The sequence below is a fragment of the Bombus fervidus genome, chromosome 6, assembly GCF_041682495.2.
Source record: "Bombus fervidus isolate BK054 chromosome 6, iyBomFerv1, whole genome shotgun sequence".
In the NCBI taxonomy this organism is placed as follows: domain Eukaryota; kingdom Metazoa; phylum Arthropoda; class Insecta; order Hymenoptera; family Apidae; genus Bombus; species Bombus fervidus.
In genome coordinates this window covers 16,149,729-16,172,925 of record NC_091522.1, presented here as the reverse complement: position 1 = coordinate 16,172,925, position 23,197 = coordinate 16,149,729, and the positions used below count along the sequence as shown (strand labels likewise).

At 38.4% G+C, this 23,197-nt stretch overlaps 6 protein-coding genes across 8 annotated transcripts in view; 4 read left to right on the top strand and 2 right to left on the bottom strand.

The window, feature by feature from the left end:
• Nucleotides 1–4,972, bottom strand: part of Sm (heterogeneous nuclear ribonucleoprotein L) — a 154,029-nt gene extending 149,057 nt beyond the window's left edge. The window contains exon 1 of one of the 2 annotated variants that reach the window (XM_072005177.1): nucleotides 4,633–4,972. In XM_072005177.1, coding sequence (XP_071861278.1) covers nucleotides 4,633–4,695 — 63 coding nt within the window. In that variant the 5' untranslated portion in view covers nucleotides 4,696–4,972. Of the gene's footprint in view, nucleotides 1–3,811; nucleotides 4,377–4,632 lie in introns of those variants that run through there. The other variant, XM_072005178.1, reaches the window with a different exon arrangement.
• A 157-nt stretch (nucleotides 4,973–5,129) lies between these two features.
• On the bottom strand, nucleotides 5,130–7,416 carry LOC139988134 (methyltransferase-like protein 25B). The gene is made up of 7 exons (XM_072005176.1): nucleotides 7,265–7,416; nucleotides 6,988–7,097; nucleotides 6,498–6,905; nucleotides 6,134–6,436; nucleotides 5,915–6,068; nucleotides 5,740–5,849; nucleotides 5,130–5,666 (listed from the first exon to the last, which is right to left on the bottom strand). The coding sequence occupies exons 1-7, from the start codon at nucleotides 7,382–7,384 to the stop codon at nucleotides 5,390–5,392; spliced, it is 1,482 nt and encodes a 493-aa protein (XP_071861277.1). The 5' UTR covers nucleotides 7,385–7,416; the 3' UTR covers nucleotides 5,130–5,389.
• A 2,557-nt stretch (nucleotides 7,417–9,973) lies between these two features.
• LOC139988132 (uncharacterized) lies at nucleotides 9,974–14,834 on the top strand. The gene is made up of 3 exons (XM_072005170.1): nucleotides 9,974–10,263; nucleotides 11,187–14,164; nucleotides 14,421–14,834. Exons 1-3 carry the CDS (start codon nucleotides 10,246–10,248, stop codon nucleotides 14,584–14,586), a joined length of 3,162 nt encoding a protein of 1,053 aa, XP_071861271.1. The 5' UTR covers nucleotides 9,974–10,245; the 3' UTR covers nucleotides 14,587–14,834.
• A 611-nt stretch (nucleotides 14,835–15,445) lies between these two features.
• Nucleotides 15,446–17,211, top strand: LOC139988136 (uncharacterized). Of its 2 annotated transcripts, none has more exons than XM_072005179.1 (3): nucleotides 15,446–15,592; nucleotides 15,688–16,831; nucleotides 16,917–17,211. In XM_072005179.1, the coding sequence occupies exon 2, from the start codon at nucleotides 15,776–15,778 to the stop codon at nucleotides 16,829–16,831; it is 1,056 nt and encodes a 351-aa protein (XP_071861280.1). In that variant the 5' UTR covers nucleotides 15,446–15,592; nucleotides 15,688–15,775; the 3' UTR covers nucleotides 16,917–17,211. The 2 variants fall into 2 exon arrangements, with proteins under 2 accessions (XP_071861280.1, XP_071861281.1); XM_072005180.1 differs by having other exon boundaries at nucleotides 15,467–15,592; nucleotides 15,693–16,831.
• Nucleotides 17,212–18,210: 999 nt separating this feature from the next.
• LOC139988139 (smad nuclear-interacting protein 1-like) lies at nucleotides 18,211–19,272 on the top strand. The gene is made up of 2 exons (XM_072005183.1): nucleotides 18,211–19,024; nucleotides 19,113–19,272. Exon 1 carries the CDS (start codon nucleotides 18,406–18,408, stop codon nucleotides 18,988–18,990), a length of 585 nt encoding a protein of 194 aa, XP_071861284.1. The 5' UTR covers nucleotides 18,211–18,405; the 3' UTR covers nucleotides 18,991–19,024; nucleotides 19,113–19,272.
• Nucleotides 19,273–21,576: 2,304 nt separating this feature from the next.
• Nucleotides 21,577–23,124, top strand: LOC139988140 (smad nuclear interacting protein 1-like). The gene is made up of 2 exons (XM_072005185.1): nucleotides 21,577–22,792; nucleotides 22,850–23,124. The coding sequence occupies exon 1, from the start codon at nucleotides 22,170–22,172 to the stop codon at nucleotides 22,752–22,754; it is 585 nt and encodes a 194-aa protein (XP_071861286.1). The 5' UTR covers nucleotides 21,577–22,169; the 3' UTR covers nucleotides 22,755–22,792; nucleotides 22,850–23,124.
• The last annotated feature ends 73 nt before the right edge of the window (nucleotides 23,125–23,197 follow it).

Here is a 23,197-nt window from a genome sequence, read left to right as displayed (position 1 = left end):
TTCATTGTTAAATGAAGAATTCGTTTCGAAAGAGTTAAAGTGGATGAAAATTCCATTTCGATAAAAGGCAACATTAATTTCGCTAAAACCACCATATGTTTCTAATAATTGCAAGAAATGTTCACTCCGAAATTCGATAATTCTAACCTTAAGAATATTGCTTCTAATTTAATATCAATTTAAACTTATACTTTCGCTATTCGTATATACGGTTGTCGTTTACATGACAAATACCGTGTATTTAGTGTCACCTAATCGTTGATAAAACGACGAGGAATAAAGAAGATTGTGAAAAATGGTTTCTAGGTTTCTATGAGCTGATCCGCGTGAAAAGCGTCAAAATTTCAAAAGAAAGTGACCCTTCAGGTGTTAAAATTTCATAGGAATCCGCCCACTGCAGCCACTTGCTGACCATATAGCGTCGTGTGTCCCTTGAACGACATCCATGAATTTCATTCACGATACAATTTTCAAGTATGTACACTATACTGTCTGACAGGAAGCAAGTATCGATCTTCTTTTTTATCACGGACACATCATAGCCAAGCTGACAGAGTTACTTCGTAAGACATTCCAGTTACGGGAGCACGTGCACATTACCGAGCAAGGATACTAGTCAAGAGTCAAAGATATTTCGGTCGGTATGACACACCGAGATCCGAATGGACGGTGTCGCGAAGTTTGAGAGACGGCTTGACTTTGCGTTGGCAAAGTTCAAACGAGCGGATTTTCGTTCCGTCGCGTCGTTGGCCGAAACGCGTGCACTAAGATCTGACCACTGCCTTTTGCTAAGAACAAATGTAGAAGTGCATGTCGTGTGGTCTTCGAAGGATTATAATTAGCGATGGGACCGATAGACTGTTTTACTGTTACTGGTACGATGAAATAATTCGCAAAAGTTGCATAGACGCAACGTCATTGGAAGATACGAATAAAGTAACTTAATTATCTTATCAAAGTAAAAGAAACCGTAAAAAGAAGTAAAAGAATAACAGATACTGGACAAAAGTCCACTACAGAAATCAAAAGTGTAAAGAAAAGATTCTATACTTTCAAGAAGATTTATATATCGTAATGCTATCGATATTTCAATATCTTCAAATCTTATTATTGCAAAAGATAGGAAGTGAAAGAAGAGACGACGATTTAAAAAAATACTAAGCGAATCCTTTGCAATCCTTTTTACAATCACAATGTAAAAATCCAAAATTCGATAATGTGAATTAACTGAAAAAGGTTACGAGCGACAAGTTGCGTGAATGCAACATTGGTCCTTAATAGCTAATAGCATAATTTATACGGATACTGTTATTTTCCATCGAAATGACCGCGTATTACACAGTTACGTTCGTAGAAATGTCAAACGTGTGCCGCACATTGATTGACTCGACTTGTTCGAGTTATTTGGCACGAAATAACTCTTCGCGGATCAACATTAACGTTATCGATTTGATGGAACTTCCGTCTCTAGCCGCGACTACTGACCATACTCGTTCCGCAAGAAAGGAACGTTCGGATGAATTTCACAAGGTTACGAGACTAGTAACGAGAGAAACGACCAAACGAATGATAGAACGTGACTAAAGATCAAGATAACGGTTCTTCAAACTGTTCGCCGCCAAACTTCCATTTCCATATAGCTGCGATTATCTGCGCTTTACAGGAGTGTTTGGGAATTTCAGAAGAAATATCAGAAGCTACGAACAAGATAAATTCACGTAATTGAGAGAAACGCGGATTTAATCGCATGCAAACGCGACACAGTGTCAGTAGAGATGCATGTACTTATAAGTTTGTTTTTTATTCTCGTTGAATATTTCATGATAAAGGAACGTTAAAACGCTTTGATATTGAACATATCCGATCATCGAGCGGTAAAGACAGTGATATATACTTTTTGTCCCCATTGCCTCGAAAATAGACGAGGAATTGAATCGAGCTGGCCGACCACGAGACTATAGAACAGAAACCGAGAAATCGAGTGGATCCGCATGCATTATGGAGTACGGCGCAAAGGATAGCAGGGCGCAAGCAAAGGTGGTTACATTGATATTCCAACTACGTGGATTTATTTCTGCTCGTGGGTAACTTAATCAACATTAACAATGAGAAAGTGCAGGCATTCTTTTCTCGTCAATCGTACAGTCAGGGAGAGGTAGTCGAGCAAAGGGAGGGAAAATTAAAACGCGAACAATCCGAATAAGGAATTTAAAAGTTGAAAAACTTGGGCCGTGACTACGTAAATGGAAACGTTCCCGAAACAATTCGAGCAACTTTCGTGCGTCTTATTCGTGATCGTTACTCAACCACTGATCATGAAAATACGACACAGAAGAGAAACGCGTCGATACATATTTTAATGCTGACCTATAGGACTAACTAAGGCAGGAATTGTATGTTATCGTGAAGTGGCCACCACGTACCGTTGACCTTTCGTAGATCGATTTCTTACAAATAGAACGGAATTCTTTCTAAAGACGATCGTCATCTGGTACATCTAGCATTTTAAAACGAATATACAGGTTATGTTCGAAGAAGAACAAAGAATCGAGTGACTCGAGTTATGCATCGTTACTACTCCTATTTCGAAACTCCTATTGGAATTATTAGGAACTGCGAAGTTAATAATAGTACACAATAGTAGATAGTAGAATGAATTGAAAGAAATTCTGATGCAAGTAATGATAATGGTTATATTAAACGTGGCTTAAAATGGCTACATTTTTCACGTGAATATAACCGAGATATACAGGCGTATCAAACGTAATTCTTTGAAATATAACATATTGATCGGAGAGAATGTAATAAATATTATATCGCGTAAAAAAACGAAGAAATTGCAGGTAATTTAAATAATGTAATACCAGTCGTAATACAAAGTGAAATATCAGTTGATCCAGTAAAATAACGAATTAAATGATGAGACGATAGTTTATAAAAAATAGAGATGTGAAAGTTCAATATCCCGATCAATGTATGCCGACGTACTCCGTGTGAAAATATGATTGACATACATGCATATGTAATACATTACGCCTACCGTTACATCATCTGTGGCATGTGTTCTCAGCAGCAGTGTTAGCAACCGTGGAATGAAGGTCACGAAGTAGTTGACGTGACAATGACCCATTCTGTTCGTTATGTTCAATTTTTGTTACTTCACTCGGTTTTTACAAATTATCCTCGACAATGATAATGAGCGTAAATATTATCACTCCAAAAAGATTAAAAAAAAGCAATATTTGAGTATTGTTACAAGATAATGGATGGGACATATTTAATGACTAGTTAAGGATAATTGAACGAATATGAAATGAGTAACGACAACGCGTGATATGGTATTTTTATTCGTGAATGCACGTGTACTTTTTTTTCAACGCTGTTCGTAGTCAGTTTTACAGCCATATTCCAATCCATTATTTATCCAACTGAATTGCAAATATGATTCATGCTATGGCGATTTATTATTGTTACTTTTCGATATATCGTGTAGGTAAAGATAAACGAATATAGCCACTCTAAAAACATTTCTCAAGCTAAGACAATAAAAATACGTCTTTATTGGAATAAAAAAATAATTGGAATTTTCTATCTAGACTACTTAATGAAGCACGTGTAAATACGTATACGTAATACGTGTTTCGAATACAAAGAAAAATGATTTCAGCTGGCTTTACGTATTTATAATATATAATCCTATAAGTAATACGAAGAAGACAATCAATCATATTTTATAATAATAAAAAAAGAAACAAATAAATATTTTTTAATAATCGCCGATCCGTATGTGTATCAATGTATTTTCTCGTACCTTCGATACCCTCGCCGGATACATTCGGTTAATATAACGTTAACGGAATGACCAGGGATCGATTTCAGGACGAAACCGTCGTTCCAAAGAAACGGTATGATAAATACATAGGAGCCGTCGGCCAAAGACTCCTAAGACCACAACACGTTCAAGCACAGTGCTGCTATTATCTGGTCTGTTTGTCCGAATATCTCATAGGTCACGGTATAAAGACGAAACTGCCCTTCGAGATAATCGTAGACGGCAAGCATCGCGACAACGCCTCGTCTCGCGGTGATAACGCGATGGAAATTATCGACCCCGGTTCACCGACGGGGGTTTGTTTTGAACGTGCATCCTCGCGCACCAGCCGTCGCCAATAACGACGATAGAACAGGGCAAGCCTTTCCACGACGGTGGCGACGGCGTCGTCAACCGAATTCCCGGAAACGATTATTACAGAAAGCACACGTACGAGATAACAGGTTGCTGCCGAAACACGAGCCACGTATCAGGCAAACGTGCGTTTCGTATTATACACGACACGACCACGACACGAGACAATCTTCTTCGAGAGCGCGCGCATCGCCCATTGTTTCGACGCGGTGGCGGTGATATGGGTAAAAGCGACCGGATAAATGGCGACTTTCCCCCCACCGCTGTGTCGCGACCGCCTCACGGGTTGTAAATCTCACGCGACACGCTGAAACGCACGCGTTCACCGTACCAGTATACCAAACGTTCAAATAACGAATAAAATCTGTCTAAGGCACAGAAACTGATTGACAAATTTCGCCGATAAAATACCTCCGACCGAATCTAATATATAAACTTGTACTCACCCTGTGACCAGATTCCTCGAGTCGCTGCCTCTTGGAGTGTGGTCCGTCTCCGTTAAACGCCATCCTAGGGTTCGACACCGGACAATTTAGTTTTAAAAGCGGGGCACTCAGTGCTACGACGACACGTCCGTGTGTATACCGCGCGGCTCTCTACCGTGTCGACGATCTCGTGCGCGGGCGGGGGAGGGGGGAGGAAGGAGAAAATAATCGGTAGGACACGACGCGAACGCGACGAGAACAGACAAACGCGCGAGAGCGGCTTAAGGGAAACTGGATCGCGATGTTGCTGGAGAGGAACGTCTCTGCCCCTAACGAAGTAGCCGGCCACCGCAGCGCTACCTACCGACGCCACTATTCGAATACTGACGGTATGATCTTTAAGGTGGAATCGCGCGCACGCGCGTCTATCCGCTGCCCCACTCTCCCATTGGTCGGCCTGTCGTTGCTCGTGTCGTATATTCGAACGATAAAATTACCATTAAATAACAAGTCAAAAGAACATTTGCAAAGAATATTGCAGTTTTTATAATGTGATTTCCTCAAAAGTCGTTATCATCGAAGAACAGAAAATTGAAATAGTACATTATTCATCGACGATTATAATTCAGTGATATTGTCCAATCAAAGGCACATCGTAATCTGGAGCAACTTTGATTCGTGGACGCGGGAATTGCAATAGTGTGAACACTTATAACGATTGAAGAAGGAAAAATTCAAGGTAGGATTTATCGGAAAATAATTCGAAACTTTAAACGGACTAGTTATTTTTCCTAGACATTAATACTAAATTTCGAGGTGACAATCTACTATCGAACACCGGTTTTAGCGTTGGTGTCAAACGTTTTTCGGACAGAAATAGAAATCTGTCATACAGCACTATAGTTTCCACTAATGGCGCCAACATCATTCGAAGCGATCCAAATATTATAACTTGTTCCCATCGATTTAACAGACTATTTATTTCTAAATTATTAATATCAGATTCTTGCGGCTGCAAATAAGCGTCAAAATTTGCAGTAGCTACGCTACAATACCTGAAATAGAGATATTTGTATATATTCGTTGCTGCTTATTTAATTTTCAGTTATGAAATGTTAGTAACTTAACTGTTCAAATGTCATTCCTTTCGATACTTTAACATTCCTGAATTGACTATGACGTAATTTTTCATTTTTTTTTACTAAAATAGTTTCTAAAGCTGCTCTATAAGTGTGTACCTGAAACAAATAATTCAGTTAATAATACTTATTCAAATATGTACATGTTTACCAATTTACTTAACTATTAAATCTTCATAATTTCCATTCTTTAATTTGTCACAATATTTTTCAATAGCGTGGCAAGCTACTTCTAATGCGGTATAAGTTAACAAATGATTTTTATGTGCTAACAGATACTGGCTAAGCGGATAACCCTTTAATTCTCTTGTCTCTGATCTAGAAAATCAATTATTATAATACATAATATTAAAGAAAAAGGTCTTATAAGAAAATATACGAACTGTATCGTTAGTTTCATATAGCAACATCCTACGATACAAATAAATTTGGCTTCGCTTCTAGACGAGTAAAACTTCAATAATATAGGAGCTAGATCACCACAAGGATGAAGTCCCATAAGACCAAATTCAGTTTCTGTTTCGCTTAAATCAAATTCATTCTGAAACAATTCTTTTAATCGATTAACTAACTCTGATTCTACTAAACTCGAAGATTCTAATTTAGCTGTAAAATGTTGAGGACACTTTTGATGGAAATTAGGTATGTGTTTTCTTATGGACGTCAATAATTCTTGATCCCATTTCCTGCAACAAAACTATTATTAGCATCGACTATAATGATATTGTACCATAGCAATTTGTATACCTAGCTTGTTGCAATAGTATACAATCTTGTTCGATGCAAGTAACGTTTAATCCATATTGGAAAGCTAGAATACGAGCTAAATGACCCATTCCAGATCCAATATCAATGATACATTTACAGCTAGCTTCGTAGGCACAGCCTGCACATACTTCAGCTATTTCGTGTATCTCGTATCTCTTTTTCTTCTTTATATGTTTTGAAAACAGGTTACTAAATTTTTGATCCTGGGAATACAACTTGTCAAATGTATCATTTCTGCTAGTTTTACAAATTTTGTTATTGTTATTTGTTATTACTTTATTGAATTCACAAGTTAAAGTACTTTTTGGATCTTTGTGATCTCTATTTACTTGCAAAATATTAGCCACTTGACGAAGTGCAAGCAATGTTAAGGGCCATACACGTGTGCTGTAATACAAATAAAAAGATTGTAGAATAATATGTAAAACAACAGGTAATCAGGTTCGAACGGTATAGTATCGGTACTCACCACGAGATGTCTCCCGATAACCATTTACCGAATTCTCGAGGAGGAGTATCTTGTAATGCAAACCTCCAACTTCCCGGTAATTTGTCCCATAACTCGTCTTGGAAAAAATCCTGTATTAAAAGGAAAAAGTAGCAATTAGAGTCATTAAAGCTCTACGACTCGAGGAAAATAACGACACGCTTTTGGAAATACACGTCTGTAGCTATATCGAATTAACCTGAACAAATACGACACTATAGAAGATGCTGGTACGAGATAAATTTCTAATGTTACATACCACGACATAAGAGTTCAATAGCCATCCGTATACATCTAAAACGCAAAATATTTGGTCAATCGTGACACGAATTCTGGTACACACTTTACATGTGCACCGAAAGTCAGTAGGTGCGGCCATCGTTGCAATGAAATAGCCGCGTAAATTTGACTGATCGTTCCACGTGGTTTTAATTCTGTCATAAAATTATCATTTCTAGAATTCATTTATCAATACTAAAATTTATCTCTAAGTAGTTAACTCTCGATAAGTAAAACTTTTATCAATTAGTAATTATTAATAATCTATATGTGTATATGTACACGTAAAATCAATGTGCTATATGTTATTTTCATATCTATCATTAGATAAGTCTTTCAATTTTAAATTATTTATAATATCTCACGCTATACAAGATCTTAGAATGTACTCTTTACGATGGAAATAGAAAGCGCAGTGAATATAACACCGGTCACAAATACTTTTTGTTTATACCGTATATGCTGTTTAATTATATAACACAGTTATGAGAATATGCATACATAGGTGCGAATGATACAGCTAATATAAGAAACTTCGCTGAAAGGAAAGTCAACGATAATAAGAAAAATATCGAACTGGCTGTCGCAAAAAGAGCGAAGTAATCGATTTAGATTTTTTGCCCCTAGCCATGATATATCGAGCAAACGATACCAGGAAACGATCAACTAGATCGAAAGCAATTTTCTCACGGAGACGCGTAAAATTTTAATATATCAGCCAAGGTCTTATGAAACGGCGAACCGTCTTCCGCCGCTTCAATACAAAAGGCAAAGGAAATGAGAACCGTTTGTTTGCTTTATTTATTAATTAAAAGATCGGACGCTATTCTTGCCATGTCCCACTTTACGGCACTTTCACTCTTCAACAGTTACGTTATTGCTCATGAGCGCAGTGCTCTCCGAGAACTACATATATACCCACAGATTGTACGGCCGTAGATCGAGAACCATATCATCTGCCACTCTATATCTCTGGACTTTCATGAGAACCCAGCAGCTACGACTCGTGCAATTCACTTCTAAATGTTGTTTCACAAACTACTGTTGCAATTATTGCTAAACGCCATAATAAACCCGTCTCCTTACGCTTGCCTTATTTATCCATCCTCAATCGTTTTCAGACAATTAACTTTGAACGATTCTGCACAGTTTTCCTCTCATGCGTGAATTTTACGAAACCAGCAATCGTATCGTTTTATGTTATTCCCTTGATAAAAATTCAGTAATATAAAAGTTTTTTGTCTATATGAATAAATAGTCTTACTTACAAAAGATATGTCTTTACACAGTTAGAAATCACTGACCATTCGATTCTTTGCTCATCGTGTTCGAATCTCTCGGTCGTTGTTTGGACCTCTTACGCCAACGTAAGTGAAAGTTTTCAAGTAGGACGAGCGAGACGTCGAATCTCGACGGTGCGTGGATATTCGTTAAATACTCATCTTTGTTGCTGGATGCTGGTCCACTGAAATCGTTAAATGTCAATGTACTCTGACAGTAGACTGTTGTTTAATTTCCAAATCGATTTGCACACTTTCGAGCCTCGGGAGAAAACGAAATTCTGTTACATGCTTGAGTCATTCAAAGTTCAGAGGTGAAGACGAGGTTATAGGGAATCAATCTAAACGAATCTATCTCAGATCAGATAAATCAGTCTGGAATGCGCGTTACGCAAGTATGAGAATTTTGCATCATCAGAGCTTTTGCAACTAAGGGTTTTACCAGGTCATCCTCATTTAACTGGTATTCTAGATTTCTGCCTTTCACAGCAAACTGAGCGCAATTTACGGAAAAAGAGTGCACGCGATCTTTTCACGTGGGATAAAACTTGTTGGAAAATCTCGGACTATCTCTATTACGGAAAGGAAAACTACGTAATCGTAGCAAGACTAAAAACAAAACAGGTAGGAATGAAACGTAACGAAAAATGTATATAGCAATTACATGAGTTTTAAAGTTTCGATTCATTAAGCGATGTAATTACGTAATTCTTAGTACCTAGGTTTGGAAAACTCGCGACTGAATATAAAATTACAATATCATTAAAGAACAGAGCGAAATAATGTCAAAGTAACAACGAATCATCATCGTTACAATACAGTAGAATTAAGAAACTATCGAGTCAAAGAAAGGCTGTTGGTACATGGTAAAAGTGATCGCTAGAATTTGCTTATCGCCGTGAAAGAGAGGTCATTAGACAGACGCAGGAAATGATTCGTTCGTAAGAAATCGTTCGCTCGGAACCGCTTTAAACTTTTAGCGAAAGTAATGATAAGTGTATGTAAACGTGAATGTGCGTGTAAGTTGCCATGCTCCGGAGGCGGTAGTCTTTCACCAAATAATTCGGTGTGCACCATGCCAGCAACGGACACGGCCTTCTCCTAGAAGAAAGGAAGGTTTCGGTTTCGATAGGCCTTGGAGGTCGACGGAAAAGTAACGCTCGTTTAATATAATCATCTTCCTTTCCTTTCGATCGGCAGACGGATTTAAAGAAAGTCGACAACGGCTTCGCCCGTTTCTCCCTTCTCCGTCGTTGTCTCCTCTTGCTGGAACCTTCCTTTTTTTTTTTCTTTTCTTTTCTTTTTTTCGTCTTGAACCACGTCTGTATGTCCTACACGCGAAAGGTTGAAACGTTGCTTTACACTAGCCACGCAAAGTGTATGTAGCCACCAGAGTCAGAGAAAGGTGCCCCACCGTATTCGATATTAGAGAGGAGCTTCTTGAAGCGTTCTGTGGTGGTGGCATCAGGTAGGGAGAAACAGGCCTCTGGGCCCAATCTGTCCTCAGTTCCCGTACGAAGCTCCATCCAATATCTTTCAGTACATGCCCGGTCCTACGGATATCATGTTGCCTATCGCGAGTTAGCCGCTCTTCATTAAAGTCAAACACGTGAAACCGGTGAAGTGTGACACGACCATCCAGAAAAAAAGAAGCCGAACGTGTAACTGATTTGGACACATCATGCGCTTCCTTAAACTGGTAATTATATAAAATATCGTGCCTCCTCGAGAATATTCCCGGGAACCGGTGAAACTCTCCGCCGAGAGTGTTGTATTAATAGGCTAAATAGCTGATTTCAGAGAACGCGCCCGCTTGTACTTTCATCGTAATAACCATGTCTCGTATCTTAGTTACGGGAAACGTTCGACGCGGTTCTATCATTTGTAATCAGTCAGCGTATCGCCTTTGGCTACTTAGCAAGGGAAAGTATTATATATCGGATTAGCGACGCGTTTATGTATGCTCAATTAATAGCTCGTAACGTATTTTTCTTTTTTCTTTCGCTTAATCTATGAATTTCAAATTCTACGAAAAAGTTCTAACGAGGTACGTGTTCTAACGAGCTCGCACTATACCGTCCAATTTGCTCGGCGCTTAGCATGAAAACCATGTAAATGAATTCATTTCGTCCGCGTACGTCGAGTACGAGTTTTCTTTTTGTTCGAGGAATATTAAGAAGTCGCCGCGCTTTAGGAGAGTCACCGAATTCTCCAGGTGAAACGCGCACGCCATTGAATCTAAAACCTAAATTTTCTCTCCTTCTTTCTCTCTATGGCCATGTAAAGCAAGCGACAAGAATTTCTGTTCTATTCGCGCAATTTAAACTCGAGAAACATCCTATATCCGATACGTGCTGTAACTCGGTCTCGCCATATCGGGAACACGATCGCGGCTGAGAATCGCTTATCAGGGTAGCAGTAACTGTCCATTCGGCGACGCTAGAATACCAATCGATTGGCCTTTTAAGGCCTTACAGGATGTTTCTTCTTGTTTATTAATCGGGTCACTCGGTTACCCACGCGCGACCAATGTTTCCACAAATGCGTTCTGCCTGTGTTACGCAGATACATGCCATTTGGTTCCTCTTGTTTCCATATTCCGATAGAGATTCGCATTTCCAGATTGTCACGATAATAGCGCTGTTCGTCGTTGCGACCTTTGCCAAAGATGAGTCCTCGAAAAGCCGTGATAAGAGGCAACAGGTTGCATTCTATCCAAGAAGAGGAGCCAGACCGCCACCCTATGCCGTCCAAATGGAACCAATCGTTCAATATTCTCAGAGAGATCCGCTCTACAATCCTTTGGCAAGCTCCAAGAGCGACGATCTTTACGAAGAAGGTCCGTTGAATTATTATCCGACGGAACCGGAACCGATCATCGAAATTATCATCAAGGAATCCAACGAAACGTTGCCGACACCGGTACCCCCACCACCTCCTCCACCACCAAGACCTACGAAAGAGCCTATACAAGTGTTTTATGTGAAATACGAGAAAAAGAAGGGTTACGGAGATAAGTCTCGAGTCGTCTACGATCCACCCGTGCCTGCGCTAACACCTGTCGAGGAACACGAGGAGATCAAACCAGATAATCCAGCGCCTTACCCGGAAGAACCTGTTCACACGGCGACACCGGCACCGTCAGAACCTTCTACGACTTTGAGAGCTATCATTCGACCCGACAGTGAAGTGTACCATTCTGGTTCTAGCGGTATTCGCGTCACCTTCGGCACCGACCAAGTACCTCCGAACAATCATCATAAGCGTAGCGATTTGGAAGCGCCGCCGACTCAACAACAGGCCAAGCCAACTTCTACTCCTCCAGGATCTCCTAAACGACAACATGGTCCGTATCAACCGATTCAACCGGTCCATCAGAGAATTCCACCGCCATTTCCACAGCAGAGAATCGCCAACTCTTTTCCACAACAGCAGGCACTCCATCAACCTCTCCAACAGCAACCGCCTCCTAATTTCTTGCAGCAACAGCCGTCCTTCTCGTCTCCGCCGCAAGCGAGGAGTCCGTTGCAAAGACCTCAACGATTGCCTATAACTATTCAAGGTCTACCAGATGTACAACAACGAGCGCCGTTCAATACTTTCGGTACATCTCATCGCGTCAATATTAACCACCCACAGCAACCAGGGTTCCCGCCTACGTTGTCGGTTTCCCATCAAAACGTGCAGGTACAAAATCAACCTTTGCCACCGAACCAGGGCAGTCCTTTCAACGTGGAACAACAGCCGCAGCAGCCACCTTTGTCCTCGTATAAGCAACAAGAATTAGAGAAACAGAGGTATCACGAGCAACGTCGTCAACAGGAATTGCTAAAACAACGCGAACATCAGAGGCAACACGAGCAACAAAGACTTCAGGAGCATCAACGATTCTTGGAGCAACAGAGGATACTGGATCAGCAGAGACAGCACGAACAACAGAGACAACAGGATCATCAGAGATTGCAGGAGCAACAGAGAATACAGGAGCAGCAGAGGATACAGGAGCAGCAGAGGATACAGGAACAACAGAGGATACAGGAACAGCAGAGAATACAGGAGCAACAGAGATTACAAGACCAACAGAGATTGCAGGAACAGCAAAGATTACAGGAGCAACAAAGGCTGCAGGAACAACGCAGAAGGAAACAGGAACAAGAACAGAAATTGTTACAGGAGCAACAGTATCGTTCGCAATTGAAATATAATCAAGCGCAACCGGTGCACAATATACCGCAAGTACCAATTTTGCCTCAAATTCAAAAGCCAGGAGGAGAAATTTTCAAAGCTGTTCCGAAGCTCGAGCAACACTATGCAATTCGAGAAAATCCACTTCATCCTGGCCCATTCCCACCTAATCCCGTAATCCAGCCAACTGGATTCCCAGACACGCCACAGAATCAATACGTTTCCGCTCAATCGCCGAGTTCGTCGCCAGACATCTTAAGAAATCCACCGAGCGAATTTATAAGCGATCAACAGCAGCATCTGAATACGAAACAGCAGATTATTCAAAGTCAACAACAAGGATTTTTCTCTCAAAGTCTTCAACAACCGCAACAGCAGCAAAGATTCCCAGCGTCCCCACAACGATCTTCGATCTGGGGACGTCCATCGTTTGCCGGAAACAGCGCGAGTCCTTCGCAAAAGATTTACGCGACTCCAGTCAGTCCCTCTGAAGAATTCAATTCGATCTCAACCATCAGACCGTTCGTTCCAAGTACAACTACTACTACCACGACGACTACAACGACGACTACCACCGAAGCTCCAACGACGACAACAACTTTCTCTCCAAAGAAAGAGGCTAAAATTAGGGAAAATATCGCGAATCTTCCGGACGAGGTACCGGATGATATCAGGGAACAGCTGCTGAGTTCCGGTATTTTGGGTAATGCCGACATACAAATACTGGATTACGACAAGGTCGGCGACATACCGATAGAGAAACTACCGCCAGAGGCTCTGGCGAATTTCTACGGTGCCGGAGGCGGTTCCGCGGTAGCTGCCAGCGAACCGGTCCCGTCGATCGTCAAGAAGCCCCAAACGGCAGAGAGCGCTTCCTCCTCGACCTCCTCTTCTTCCTCCACTTCCTCGCCAGTTTCGGCGAAGAAGGCGGCTACCGATAGCTCGACTAAGTTCGAGCAGGCTACCTTGCGGCCAGGTGGAGTGGAGATGAAAGTAGTACGCTTCGATCCAAATACGGAGCAAGGCCAGGCGCTAGCGGATCAACACATACGCGATGATGCTACCAGGTTGGATCCCGTAACCGTAGGAGAGAAAGACGAATCGCAATATAATCGTTATCTACCGCTCAAAGTGAGTGGTGCTTCCTTCCCTATTCCGGACGTGCCGCAACTTAATGGTCGGAAGATCTCTAGCGTAGTTGTATTGGCACCCGTCGACTCTAACTTTCATGAGGAAAAAGAGATTGAATCGAGGCAAGGCAGGAGGGTCAGCGATGTGCAAGCGGTCAAGTTTCTCGCCGGCGATACTCTGAAACAACTGGTGAAAAAACCAACGGCGGAGAACTACAAGAAGTGGTTGGAGCAGGAAAGCCGAACGGAGCCGCAGAAACAGTCGGTGGTTCTATTGGTAACCATGTAAGTGATAGACACGAGTTCGATGCCATAACTAATCACGCTTACCTATACTCGTTTGCTTTTGTTAACTCGACCATTAGCTTTAAACGACACATGCAATTATTCTTTAACGAGCCATATTCTCCGTCATCCATCGTCATCTTCCATGAACGTTCTACTCGATCCGCTTCCGCGAACATCTCTCCCAGCAATAACGATCAAAATCGCCAGGCTTCACTTTCCTTCGGCTTTCAAATAATCATCGATGGTATTGCAGGCCAGAAGGCGCGGATCAAGGCGAGAAAGAAATCTTCATGTATGATGTGACCTCGCAAACTGTGAGCAAACTGGCCGGAGATCTATCCACAGCGTTTGTAGATGCTGCTGAAAGTAACTCCGACAATACCGACTCTTTCACCGATTCAACTCTTTCATCGTTTTAAGTACTCCATGGGAATGAATACTATGGCACACCATAGTAGAAATTTACGCAATAAATGGGAAAAGAAAGAAGGTTTAGCGTGCCAAGTCCGAAAATAACACACAAACCCTTCTCTGTCATCTCACGTATCTTAAAATTACAACGAAACCGGAACAAGGTTTAAAAAAGGTAAAGGACATAAAAATACAAGTATCCTTGTAGATATTTTAATTATGTACTATTATGTATATACTGATTTTATACTTTTTTTATACAAAATAAAAGCAATATTTTTTTTACATGTAAATCATCCGTTTCCTTATAAAGAAACTCTCCTAATCGGATGTCGTAAGTTCGAACATGCGCCGTGCTAATTTAAATTTCGTCGTAATCCTCAGCGATAATTACGAAGTTGTTGTTAACTCGATTCAGTTCAAATTAATTAATACGTTTAAAAGTTAGTTACAACTTCAATTAGATCGCCCATGTGTACAATTTCATTTCATCGTTGTTAACAAAGTTAAGACATCCACCACTGCAAATCTAATTTACGCGAAGATATAATTAATTGCATCTTTTATAATGATGCCAACAAATGCTTTAATAATTACAATTTATCATATTTTTGCAATAGACATAAAATAATATTGCAACTACTATCATTAGGAGTGAAAGAAAAAAGATATTAGCACCGTTATAGTCATTTAAACCCAACAATCTAAGTACATCTACAATAACATATTACGTAAATTTTTGATAATATGATTATAGAATGCTCTACGATAAAAATATTTATGTAAGTGCATTATGACATACTACATTTTCATCTTTATAAAACTATGTGCAACTAGCGTATAATCATGTACAAGCGTATATGCACACAAACATATATATATGTATGTATATTTCATTATTTGAAGTTTCGTACGCATGGTGGCAGTGTGTATAGTGCAATTAAAGGAATGGTTGGTGTTTTTAATAAAAAAAAAAGTAGAATTTAGAACACATTTAGATATCAACTGAAAAACGTAAGCATAAAATATAATTTTCTACATGTGTATATTAATATATTAATGTGTGTATTAAAACTCACAGTGTTTATAACAGGCCGTTTTGTTACTAGCATAGGTTATCTTGTCCTCGCATCGTTTCGTATCAAGATGTTAGAAGACTGACTTCGTTGAAGAAATTATATCGACAAAAGTATAAAAATGTCTAGCAGTAGTTCTGAAAGTAGTGACGATAGCCATCACGAAAAGTCACGGAAAAGACGTAAACACAGACACCCTAACCAAGACAGACGATCCAGCAAAAAGGAATCGAGCAGCAAGAATAAAAGTTACAGAGACAAGAGAGAAGGTAGGGACGTTCACAAATTTAGCAGAAACGTAAGAAGAGAAAATAATGATGTGCATTATGATAGATCGCAAGGCGAACGGGATAGGTTATATAGGGATAGCCGACATGATCACCTGAGGAGAGAAGAGGATAGACAATATGATAGAAGAAGATATGAGAGATCTCCTCCAAGAAAAGAGGAATCTCGTCCACGATACAGAGACTATGAAGAAAAAACAAGGAGACAGAGAGGCCCTATTGAATATAATAAGAAACATGACAATGTCAACAAAGAAACAAGGAATAATTTGGAAGAAGTAAAAGTAAGAAACGAACCATCGCCAGAATGGGGCAAACCTACTGTTAAAGCGGAAACTAAGCCAAAGCTGGAAGAAAAAGATAAGCCAAATTTTGAATTATCTGGAAAACTGACAGAAGATACAAACACTGTAAATGGTGTAGTCATTAAATATGCTGAACCATCAGACGCAAGGAAACCTAAACGCAGATGGAGGTTATATCCTTTCAAAGGAGAAAAAGCATTGCCTACTTTGTATATTCACAGACAGTCAGCCTATTTAATGGGCAGAGATCGCAAAGTTGCTGATATTCCCTTAGATCATCCTTCGTGCTCTAAACAGCATGCGGTTTTACAATATCGTTTAGTATCTTTTCAAAAGGAAGGTGGAGGTGAAGGAAGAAGAATTCGCCCTTATCTTATAGACCTAGAGTCTGCAAATGGTACATTTGTAAATAATGTAAAATTAGAACCGAGAAGATACCATGAACTATTAAAAAGGGATGTAATCCGTTTTGGATTCAGCTCTAGAGAATATGTTTTGTTACATGAACATAGTAAAGATGATTCATTTGATGATGATGTTCCCTCAACTACTACAAGTATACCTACTCTTACTACTACTGCATAGGTAATACTGCATTTCATGCTATGTAATATTTCTTAAATATTTTATTTTTTTGCTGAAATCTATTTACTTGTATATTCTGTTTCAGGTCCTACTTGTAAAATATTTAAGAAGCAACTTTTAACATACATTGATAGAATGTAACGTTACCTACTAGGACAAGTTGTAAAATTAGTTTATAATTATCTTTAAATTGAGTTATAAGGAAGATTAAAAAATTTACTTTTGGAGCATTTACAACAGTGCAATATTTATTCTAATAAAATTTTTAGCTCTTAACAGAAAAAATTGTTAGTGTACAAGTTTGACATTTCATGTAATTAGGAATATAAATTGATTGTAATAAATCAATCTTGAAATACACACATATTATAATTTATTCATTTATATCAAACCCTTTATTCTCCCAAACTTATTAGACAATCAATTTTATATGTTATATACGATTCTATAACAGCATTTGCATATAGAAACAAACATCTAAAAAATCATACAATATACATACACACATATAGTTTGTCCAACGTGACGAGGTAGTAAATGTAAACAAAATGTGCTTACTGCAGCAGCTAATAGTTGCAGCTACAATAATTAAATTTTGTATACATTTACTGCCTGCTGGCTTCCTTTGAAGCATCAGAAACTCGGATTTCAGAGCGTTCGATCCGAGTTTCGTCCCGTTTGACAGCGAACGCATGGGCTTCTGGACCAATCGTGATTCCCATAACGTTCACTGTTTTTAAAATGGGTATAAAACCTTCATTAAAAAGATTGCGGATATAACAGCTGTTATTATCTGTTATTACTGGTTTGTTTGACTAACATATTTTGTCGGACGGTAGGCAGGGCAAAGTACAAATTTTTCTCAGAAAATAAAGCAGCAAATTAAAATTAAATACCGACAAATATGTTGTATGCATGTATTGGGTAAGGTCAGTAATTACGAAGCGATATAATAAAGTTTAAATATAGTACAATTTGTGTAGAAGATCCGGGAACGCTCAATTTGACCGCGCCGATGGGTTTAGTATTAAAGGAGGATTTTCAAAGACAAAGGTAATTGGGCAACGTCTACCGTCTATTATTCGATTTATTCTAGTCGGACCGTTTAGTTGCCGCGTCATCAAAATCGCCCTAACTCGGCAAATAATTGAAATTCTGAAAAATCTTGAAATTTTGAGAAAGTTATTGTGCTATAATTAGTATTGTTCAACATCTATTTATGGTTCGGATACACCGTATCCATTCTTTGTGTAATCCCGGTTGTCCAAAGGTGGGGGACAGAACCACAGGAAAGGTACGATGGACGAGTGGTGGGGAGAGCATGATGGCCGTGACTCATGGGCTAGTGGGGACAGGCAGCAACATGCTAAGGCAGTCATTGTCTGACCGTCGCACTGTGAGCGTGTTATGTTTTAGTCTCAACAAGTGCAAGTGAAGTGCCAAATAACACTAACACTCGATTGAGGTTAGGTTAAACTATTAAACCTCTTCCACCTTGAATGTTAAGTCATTCAAGGTACGCGATATCAACCGTTCTGTTTGCTATTTAGTCGGTAATTTGCAAGATCTTTACTATGAGTAGAAACAATTACAAAGAAGTAGGAGTAAAGAGAGAACGTTCGCCAGAATGGGGTAAACCTATTGTTAGTGCGAAACGTAAACGAATACAGGAAAAAGAAAAACCAAATTTCGAATTGTCTGGAAAACTGACAGAAGATACAAACACTGTAAATGGTGTGGTTATTAAATATTCCGAACCTGCTGATGCGAGAAAACCTAAACGAAGATGGAGGTTATATCCTTTCAAAGAAGACAAAGCATTGCCTGTTTTGTATATTCATAGAGAATCAGCTTATTTAATGGGCAGAGATCGCAAAATTGCGGATATTCCCTTGGATCATCCTTCATGCTCTAAGCAGCATGCGGTTCTACAATATCGTTTAGTACCTTTTCAAAAAGAAGGTGGAGGCGAAGGAAAAAGAATTTGCCCTTACCTTATAGACCTAGAGTCTGCAAATGGCACATTTGTAAATAATGTAAAATTAGAACCGAGAAGATACCACGAATTATTAGAACGGGATGTGATTCGTTTTGGATACAGCACCAGAGAATATGTTTTATTGCACGAACATAGTAAAGATGATTCGATAGATGATTAATTATTTCAAATACAACTGCTGCTTCTTCTACCGTGTAAGTAATATTGTATTTTATAAATCATAATATTTCTTAAACATTTTATCTATTTCAGTAGCTTATTCATCTATATATTTTATTTCAGGATTTTAATTGGAAGGAGGTTCGAGAAAGAAGTTATGACACATGATCACATAGCTATTAAAGTATCGCCTACCACTATAGCTAAGGCTAATTTGTGATTACCACAATGTAAATAGTACAGTGTAAGATATTAACTAGACTCGTATAAGTAATATTTTTTACATTTTATCTAATTAGAAATATTTTGTAATATGAATTAATTGTAATAAGTCACTTTTGTAAAATATATATATATTTTTATATATAACTATTTACTCACTTTATTTACCCAGACCTGTTAAATATTAAATTTTATATTGTGTACGCAATTTTATTACAACATTTTTACAAAATTCATACAGTATAATTATTTTCTTAGTAATATATTCTCTATGACGATGTTGAAGATATTTACAGAATTTGGTTTATTTTCAATTAAAAGTTATAAAGTTTGTGGGGGAAGGAACTAACATTATACATATTATAATCAGTATATAAAGGTATGTTTTTAAATAGCAAGACTATGAAATATTTTTTAATTATAAGACTATTTCTTTTTGTATTTGATAGCCAAATATTGGGTACTATTTATTAATATACTTACTTTAATTTATCAGTTGTATAATAATCTATTTTTTATGAACCGTTCATTCTTTTATCGTGTTAAACTATACAAAGTCAGTTTCGGTAAGTAAATATTCACACTTTACTTTTATTACTACTATCCTGTGTTTTGTTTACTATTTCTCTCGGATGGATACTTACAATATGGTTTTAATACTTTTATGGAAAGAATAAGTGAAATTTAAAAAGTAGGAAATTTATATTGTTAAAGTATTTGCAAACCTCTTCAAATTTTATTGATTCTTAAAGCATTAATAACGAAATTTGAAAATACAAGTTTCAAAAATTCTCAGTTCAGTCACATAAAGCTTAATATGGGCAAAAATTTATTCTTAATTGTACTGTTTTAAAAAGAACCACTACATGTATATGTAAAACTTAACAAATCCTTAAACGTAATATGAATATCTGTTACGTCGCGTGAGTCGGTACCTGCGACGTCCCTCATGGTCAGGCCGCCGGGGCTTGCACATCGTCACACTGACCCGCAATAAACCCAAGCAACCACCATAGCCCACATCTGTTAACAATAAAATTGCATCCTTTGCACATATTCGGTTTATGAGTGATCCCTTAAATGGGTCCTTAGGTTTATTGCACGCTCGTACTCATTACGGAGAAAGCGGAGGTTTGCCCAGCGAGGTAGCGGGTTTTTCCCAAGGACAGAAACAAACGTGAGTCATATTTGCCGAGGACTGTCCCCTCGTATTTAATTCATTAACATTGGGAATAACCAATGGGCATCGCGGATCGTTACCCTCACTTTTCTACCGAAAAGTGTGAACTACGAATCCGCGTTCTTAGTTCAACAAGAATACATCCACAACGAGCTTTCTTCCTAAATAGTACGAGACGGGTCAATCACTGTTCTACTAGCCTTCAGACAGTCAAGTCCTCTGCTCTAAGATCCCTTGAACAGTCAAGTCCACTGTTCTACTAGTCCTTGGACAGTCAACTTCAAGTTCTAACATGTCAGTCAAGTTCTCGCCAATATAACTACAACGTCTAGCAACCTTCGGGTTCATCAACACGCTTTCCAAACACGGTCTGTTCACATCTAATAGTGTAATCCAGTATAAATAAATATATATATAATATAACTGTGAAGTCCAGTTATATTCCAACCCAATCACCCCTTATTCTCCCACAAGAAATAAGGGGATCGTCCAATTCGTGGTGTCGATTCGTGCAATCGTAGCGGGAATTTACGACTCCCGTTGACGCGCTATAACGCGACCGTCTCCCCGCGACTGGACGAAAATACAATATCAGTTTCCATACTATACTTTATATTATCGTTAATATGAAATTTGTACAATGAATGGTGAAAATTTGCTCGTACTTCCGTGTCATTAAATAAATACATTAGTTGCAATGGCAAATATAAAACTATCGCAGATTAATCACCACATAATTCTCTATAGCTATTCTTGATTCTTAGATGCTAAGCAACAGGTCTGATTGTCAAATTGTCTTTGTTTCAAAGGTCGGGGACGGAACTCCAGGGAAGGTACGATGGTCGAGTGGTGGGGAGAGCAAGATGGCCGTGACTCATCAGTTGGTCGGGACAGGCAGCAACGTGCTTGGGCAGTCATTGTTTGACCGTCGTACTGTGAAGGTGTTGTGTTTCAGTTTGAACAAGTGCAAGTGCAGTGCTAAATAACACTAACACTCGATTGAGGTTAGGTTATACTGTTAAACAAATCGGCAACATATTCAGAGTGTTATTAACGAACCATCATATCGTGCTAGTAAAGTGTTTCAGTTTAAACAAGTGCAAGTGCAGTGCTAAATAACACTAACACTCGATTGAGATTAGGTTATACTGTTAAACAAATCGGCAACATATTCAGAGTGTTATTAACGAACCATCATATCGTGCTAGTAAAGTGTTTCAGTTTGAACAAGTGCAAGTGCAGTGCTAAATAACACTAACACTCGATTGAGGTTAGGTTATACTGTTAAACAAATCGGCAACATATTCAGAGTGTTATTAACGAACCATCATATCGTGCTAGTAAAGTGTTTCAGTTTGAACAAGTGCAAGTGCAGTGCTAAATAACACTAACACTCGATTGAGGTTAGGTTATACTGTTAAACAAATCAGCAACATATTAAGAGTGTGATTAACGAACCATCATATCGTGCTAGTAAAGTGTTTCAGTTTGAACAAGTGCAAGTGAAGTGCCAAATAACACTAACACTCGATTGAGGTTAGGTTATACTGTTAAACAAATCAGCAACATATTAAGAGTGTGATTAACGAACCATCATATCGTGCGAGTAAAGTGTTTCAGTTTGAACAAGTGCAAGTGAAGTGCCAAATAACACTAACACTCGATTGAGGTTAGGTTATACTATTAAGCCTTTTCCACCTTGAGTGTTAAGTCATTCAAGGTACGCGATATCAACCGTTCTGTTTGCTATTTAGTCGGCAATTTGCAAGATCTTTACTATGAGTAGAAATAATTACAAAGAAGTAGGAGTAAAGAGAGAACGTTCGCCAGAATGGGGTAAACCCACTGTTAGTGCGAAACGTAAACGAATACAGGAAAAAGAAAGACCAAATTTCGAATTGTCTGGAAAACTGACAGAAGATACAAACACTGTAAATGGTGTGGTTATTAAATATTCCGAACCTGCTGATGCGAGAAAACCTAAACAAAGATGGAGGTTATATCCGTTCAAAGAAGACAAAGCATTGCCTGTCTTGTATATTCATAGAGAATCAGCTTATTTATTGGGCAGAGATCGCAAAATTGCGGATATTCCCTTGGATCATCCTTCATGCTCTAAGCAGCATGCGGTTCTACAATATCGTTTAGTACCTTTTCAAAAAGAAGGTGGAGGCGAAGGAAAAAGAATTTGCCCTTATCTTATAGACCTAGAGTCTGCAAATGGTACATTTGTAAATAATGTAAAATTAGAACCGAGAAGATACCACGAATTATTAGAACGGGATGTGATTCGTTTTGGATACAGCACCAGAGAATATGTTTTATTGCACGAACATAGTAAAGATGATTCGTTAGATGATTAATTATTTCAAATACAACTGCTGCTCCTTCTACGGTGTAGGTAATATTGTATTTTATAAATCATAATATTTCTTAAACATTTTATCTGTTTCAGTAGTTTATTCATCTATATATTTTATTTCTGGATTCTAATTGGAAGATGGTTGGAGAAAGAAATTATGACACATAATCACATAGCTATTAAGGTATCGCCTACCACTATAGCTAAGGCTAATTTGTGATTATCACAATGTAAGATATTAACTAGACTCGTGTAAATAATATTTTTTACATTTTATCTAATTAGAAATATTTTGTAATATGAATTAATTGTAATAAGTCACTTTTGTAAAATATATATGTATATATATTTTTATATGTAACAATTTATTCACTTTATTAACGCAGACCTGTTAAATATTAAATTTTATATTGTTCACGCAATTTTATTACAACATTTTTACAA

Excerpts from the sequence above, each read along its gene's own strand:
- LOC139988134 (XM_072005176.1), bottom strand. The coding sequence starts at position 7,384 with ATGGCCGCACCTACTGACTTTCGGTGCACATGTAAAGTGTGTACCAGA. Across the intron at positions 6,069-6,133 it reads TATATGAAACTAACGATACA|ATCAGAGACAAGAGAATTAA; the intron begins GTTCGTATATTT and ends TTGATTTTCTAG. Across the intron at positions 5,667-5,739 it reads AAAGGAATGACATTTGAACA|GTATTGTAGCGTAGCTACTG; the intron begins GTTAAGTTACTA and ends TCTCTATTTCAG.
- LOC139988132 (XM_072005170.1), top strand. Across the intron at positions 14,165-14,420 it reads GTGGTTCTATTGGTAACCAT|GCCAGAAGGCGCGGATCAAG; the intron begins GTAAGTGATAGA and ends ATGGTATTGCAG.
- LOC139988136 (XM_072005179.1), top strand. The coding sequence starts at position 15,776 with ATGTCTAGCAGTAGTTCTGAAAGTAGTGACGATAGCCATCACGAAAAG.
- LOC139988139 (XM_072005183.1), top strand. The coding sequence starts at position 18,406 with ATGAGTAGAAACAATTACAAAGAAGTAGGAGTAAAGAGAGAACGTTCG.
- LOC139988140 (XM_072005185.1), top strand. The coding sequence starts at position 22,170 with ATGAGTAGAAATAATTACAAAGAAGTAGGAGTAAAGAGAGAACGTTCG.